This window comes from Amaranthus tricolor, chromosome 14, assembly GCF_026212465.1.
Source record: "Amaranthus tricolor cultivar Red isolate AtriRed21 chromosome 14, ASM2621246v1, whole genome shotgun sequence".
NCBI classification, from domain to species: Eukaryota; Viridiplantae; Streptophyta; class Magnoliopsida; order Caryophyllales; family Amaranthaceae; genus Amaranthus; species Amaranthus tricolor.
In genome coordinates, this window is record NC_080060.1 from 20,737,988 (window position 1) to 20,743,938 (window position 5,951).

Genomic DNA, 5,951 nt, shown 5'->3' on the forward strand with positions numbered 1-5,951 from the left:
TCTAGTTCATGTTGATTCAAAGAAAAGATGGGAAGCTTTTCAAGAAACATGCGCTCAAGTCAAGAAAAAGATTGAAGCCATGAATACCGTTTACAAGGAAAGAGCTAATAAAAGAAGGAAACAACCTACTTTTGCTCAAGGTGATTTGGTGTGGTTACATTTGCGCAAGGAACGTTTTCCTAACCTTAGGAAGAACAAGCTTATGCCTAGATCAGACGGTCCATTTCGTGTGGTTGAAAAGATTGAAGAAAGTGCTTACAAGCTTGAATTGCCAAGTGACTATGGTGGTGTTAGTGCAACTTTCAATGTGGGTGATTTGTCTCCATACCTTGAAGATGAGAGTTTGAGGGCAAACTTCTTTGAAGAGGGGGAAAATGATGAGAATTCAGTCCACAAAGTCCAAGATCATCAAGTTACGGTTCCTACAACACAAGCTACGGTCCATGCTTTACTTAGCCACGCAAATGTGAAGCAAATGGCTGCTAATTTCGTGGGATTCTCTTCAAAGCAATCCTTTATTACTTGCCTTAAATGGGAAGTTGAATAAGGCACAATTGCCTGAAATAAGAAGTTGAATACAAACAACAACTTGAATTCTAGCTTTAATGCTTAATTACGGGAGTTTTTTTTAGGAGAAATGCAAGAGTTTTTTTTAAGAGGATATGGACGGTTCAAAATAGCTTAATTAGCCTTAATTTGCTGTTTGAATAGCTATTAATAAGGGGTCATTATTAGCCTTAAATGCTTAACATTAAAAAAGCTTAATTCTAGCTTTTGTTTAATGATTTGTTTTCTGATTTTTGTAAGGGGAAAAGTTAAAATGTTCCTTGAAGGGAAAGTTAAAAGGTTCCTTGAGGGAAGTTAAAAGGTTCCTTGAAGACTTGTAACACTTGCATTATTTTTAGTATAAAAGGAACTCATTGCCATGCATTTTAGGCAAGTGAGATTGAAAACAAAATTCTGATTTTCTTTGTGAATTTCTCTTTGTGCTTACTTTGTGTTGCACGCCCCTTTTATTCTTATTACTTAGTGTTTGAGAGTAAAAGCTTTGAGAGTTTAATACTTAGTGAATTTTTGCTGCTCAAAGAAACCATCCAATCTAGAATAAGTTTCTAAGTTGCGTGGGTGTTCTCTTGTTTCGTTCCTTGTTGAGCTTATTCTTAAGCTAACTCATACACTCTAAAACGGTCCCATTACACTTCCACATCACTGTGGCTCCACTTAATTCATCAAGCATGTCTTGTAGTCTTGGCATGGGAAATCTGTATTTAATAGTTATGTTGTTGATGGCACGACTATCAATACACATCCTCCAAGTTCCTTCTTTCTTTGGCACCAAAAGGGCAGGCACCGCACATGGACTAAGGCTTTCACGCACATAGCCCTTTTCCATGAGTTCTTCAACTTGTCTTTGCAACTCCTTAGCTTGCTCAGGATTGCATCTATAGGCTGCCTTGTTTGGTAATGAGGCTCCCGGTACCAAATCAATTGCATGTTCAATACCACGAAATGGAGGCAACCCTTTAGGCAAATCATCGGGAAACACATCTACAAATTCTTTAAGCAAGTTTCTCAACGGAATAGAGTTAGTCACATGAGAAACATCATCAACAATGGGCTTTACAATAAGCAAAAACGCTCCTCCCTCTATCACGCATTCTTCCTCAAACTCCTTCCTAGACATAAGGAAGTTTTGTTTCTTTTCCACCATAGGTTCAACCTTAGGGGGCAAAGGTAACAACCTAATCTTCTTTCCTAATTTGGTAGTGACCGTATAGACATTAGAAACACCATCATGAATAGCTTTTCTATCAAATTGCCATGGTCTACCAAGCAAAATATGACACGCACTCATAGGTAAAACATCACACCAACGTTCATCATAAAAATTTCCTATAGTGAATGAAACTAGTGCTTGTTTCTTAACCTTTAAACCGGTGTCATTATCCAGCCAATTTAACTTGTAAGGTTTAGCATGATTTCGTGTAGGTAATTTAAGCTTACTTACAAGTTCAGTTGAGGCCACATCCGTGCATGATCCTCCATCAACAATCACATCAAAAACCTTGTCTAGTTACTTGCATCTAGTATGAAAAAGGTTCTCTCATTGTTGCAAATCGTTGAGTGGTTCGGAATGTAGATGTCTTCTCACAACACCACATAATGGGGCGTCATTTTCTTCAGCACCATATTCCTCCTCCTTTTCCTCTTCTTCGGAACCTCACTCTCCTTCTTGAATAGTAAGTGTATTCTGTTTTGGACATTCACTAGCAATATGTCCTTTTTCATGACACTTGTAACAAGTTCTTTTGGATGCATCTTGCTTGAAATCTGGTTTTCCTCCATAAGTTTTCGAAGGGTTAGTAGAAACAGTTGATTTAGAAGGGCTAGGAAAAGAATCAACTTTTCTCGCGGAAGAGAACGCTCTAAAAGGGGGTCTTAGAGCATTCTTTGGTTTCTCCTCTTTGTTTTGTGCTTCAACCTTCCTAGCAGCCTTCACAACCTCATCATAAGTGGAATAAGGTAGAAGATCCACCTTATTAGAGATTGGTTTAGAAAGCCCCTTTGTGAAACGCGCAATTTTGAGTGGTTCCTTCTCTTGTATGTCACACACCAAGCTAAGCTTCTCAAACTCACGTACATATTCATCAATATTACGCTCACCTTGATTTAGGCGAGTTAATTTGACATATTGATCCTACACATATTCACGTGGGACCCAACGTTGTTCCATTTTCTTGAGTTTTTCCCAAGATGCAATCTTTTCTTTCTCTTCTCTCCTTCTCTTGGCTTTGAGGTTATCATACCAAAGCCCAGCAAGTTTCGTCAATTTAAGAGTCACCATTTTACAACTCTTATCATCATCATACTTTTTATACTCAAAAATATTCTCTAATCTTCGTACCCAATCATAAAAAACATCCGGATCACTAGAACCATCAAATTCAGGAATGTCTAGTTTGAAACTTCTATCTTCTTGATTGTTACGAAAATGGGACTCGCCATGGGTGGGAGTGGAATTCTCTAATTCCTCTACCCTTCTACCCACTCTAAGCAACGTCTCTCCAATGGCATCCATCCTTGTTTCATGCCTCTTCATTCCATCGTGCATTACATGAAGTTGATCCACGATTACTTTTAACATTTCGGCATTGGACTGATTATCACCCATGCTTCGTTTTAACGAGTGTAATCTCGTTCAACACGATTTGGCTCTGATACCAACTAATGTGGAAGTGTAATGGGATCGTTTTAGAGTGTATGAGTTAGCTTAAGAACAAGCTCAACAAGGAACGATACAAGAGAACACCCACGCAACTTAGAAACTTATTCTAGATTGGATGTTTCTTTGAGCAGCAAAAATTCACTAAGTATTTTAAACTCTCAAAGCTTTTACTCTCAAACACTAAGTAATAAGAATAAAAGAGGCGTGCAACACAAAGTAAGCACAAAGAAATTCACAAAGAAAATCAGAATTTTGTTTTCAATCTCACTTTCCTAAAATGCATGGCAATGAGTTCCTTTTATACTAAAAATAATGCAAGTGTTACAAGTCTTCAAGGAACCTTTTAACTTCCCTCAAGGAACCTTTTAACTTCCCCTTCAATGAACCTTTTAACTTTCCCCTTACAAAAAAATCAAAACACAAAGCATTAAACTAAAGCTAGAATTAAGCCTTTTTAATGTTAAGCATTTAAGGCTAATAATGACCCTTTATTAATAGCTATTTAAACAGAAAATTAAGGCTAATTAAGCTACTTTGAACCATCCATATTCTCCTAAAAAAAAACTCTTGCATATCTCCTAAAAAAAAACTCTCATTTAAGCATTAAAGCTAGAATTCAAGTTGCTGCTTGTATTCAACTTCCCATTTCAGGAAATTGTGCCTTATTCAACTTCCCATTTAAGGCAAGTAATAAAGGATTTCTTTGAAGAGAATCCCACGAAATTAACAGCCATTTGCTTGAAATTTGCGTGGCTAAGTAAAGCATGGGCCGTAGCTTGTGTTGTAGGAACCGTAACTTGATGATCTTGGACTTTGTGGACTGAATTCTCATCACCTTTTTGTTATGGATATATGCTAAATGTTTTCCTTTTATAATCATACTAGTATAAAAACTCGTGCAACGCACGAATTTATGAGTATGAGACATATAAAAATAACTTCAAAGAATAATGCAAATATATTTTATCGTCATTATATTTATCAAATATATGACTTTAATACTGATTTTTATTTAAATTATTTATTGAAAAGATCCCTTTTCCCTCTATTAAATATATCAAATTCTAAGTTAAATTTATAGAATTGTTATAATAAACTAGTATAGAAACACATGCAATACACGAAGTTCTTAGTATTTAGATATAGAAATGTTATGACTTTTAAATAATGGTATAATGATATATTATCGTTATCGAGTTTAAAAAATCACATTAAAATTTCATAAGCAATGTAATTATATTATGATAATGTGATGATAGAGATATTTTTTCGCTGCCTTTTAAAGTATACTACTCCATCCTTTGACTTAGTAGCAAAGAGAATTAGGGTGTTTTTAAAAATTTGTGAATATTTGACAATTTAATTTTGACTTTTTTTGTTCTATTTATGCTACTCTAGTTTTCTAGTAATTTTTTTCTTAGCAAATTTTTGGGAGTTGTTATATATTTTTTTGCCTTTATTAGTTGAACTAAATTTTACTGTTTTATTTCAATAAATCAATCAATCCGCGTAGTAGAAGTGTAATAAAATATAATTTAATGTAATAGAATAAAATTAACTTTACCTTATTTACTTTAATAAATACAATAATCAAATTATTTAACTATTGATCATCATCATCATCATCATCATTCTACCCAGTGTATCCCACTCATAGAAAACTATGGATAGGGTCTGGGGAGGGAAGACGGCGGCAACTCATACCCATAAAGGAGAGTGTGGCTAAAGGAGTCCCCTGGCTCGAAAAAGATAAAATGAAGTATCTGCACGGGAAAGATAAATTAAATGCATATAGATAAAATAAATAAGTAAAAAAAATTAAAAAGATAAAAATGAAAACAATAATACTAATAATAAATATAGAAACGAGAAAAGCAAGAGGACAAGAACACCAATAAGTAATTGAAGAGGAAATCAGTAGTTTAAAACATGGATATGGCGCCTCCAACTATCTCTATCCCTAGTCAGGTCCTTAGAGAGATTTAACTCATGCAAGTTAACTTTTATTCGCTCATCCCAAGTTCTCTTGGGTCTTCCTCAACTCCTCTTACCCTCTACTGTAAAACTTTCTAACCTCCTCACAGTAGCGTTTAGTCTTTCTCTGCGCATTTTTCCAGAAATAGGAGCTACCCCTAGTTTGTCTCAAAACTCTTGGTTCCTAATTCGACCCATTAATGTGTGCGCACATCCACCTCAGTATACGCATTTCTGTAACTTCTATCTTATGTTCAAAAATCTTCTTTATGGGCCAACATTTGGTCCCATATAGCAAAGCAGGTCTGATTGCCACCCGGTAAAATTTTCCTTTTAACTTGCTTGGGAATTTACTATCACATAGCACCGCGGAGGCTGTTCGCCACTTGAGCCAACTTGCATGTATACGATGATTTACATCTCCGTCAATCTCCCCATCCCTTTGAATTATAGATCCCAAATACTTGTACTTGGTCATACTTTTAACAATTGCTTCACCGATGGACACCTCTGGCTCACCTACCTTTGATGTCCCACAAAAGTCACAACGCAAATACTCGATCTTCGTACGACTAATGCGCAGCCCTTTATCTTCTAAAGCTTCCTTCCACTCATCCAATTTATTACTAACCTCCTCTTTAGTTTCTTCTACCCGCACGATGTCGTCACCGAATAGCATGCACCACGGTACCGTCTCCCAAATAGATTTAGAAATCTCTTCCATAGTAATCGTAAAAATAAAAGAACTTAG

General features: G+C 35.8%; 1 protein-coding gene across 1 annotated transcript; it reads right to left on the reverse strand.

Annotated features, from left to right (window-relative positions):
• Positions 1–1,229: 1,229 nt before the first annotated feature.
• On the reverse strand, positions 1,230–1,855 carry LOC130799414 (uncharacterized). Its single transcript, XM_057662508.1, has 2 exons — positions 1,352–1,855; positions 1,230–1,262 (listed from the first exon to the last, which is right to left on the reverse strand). Exons 1-2 carry the CDS (start codon positions 1,853–1,855, stop codon positions 1,230–1,232), a joined length of 537 nt encoding a protein of 178 aa, XP_057518491.1.
• Between the last annotated feature and the right edge of the window lie 4,096 nt (positions 1,856–5,951).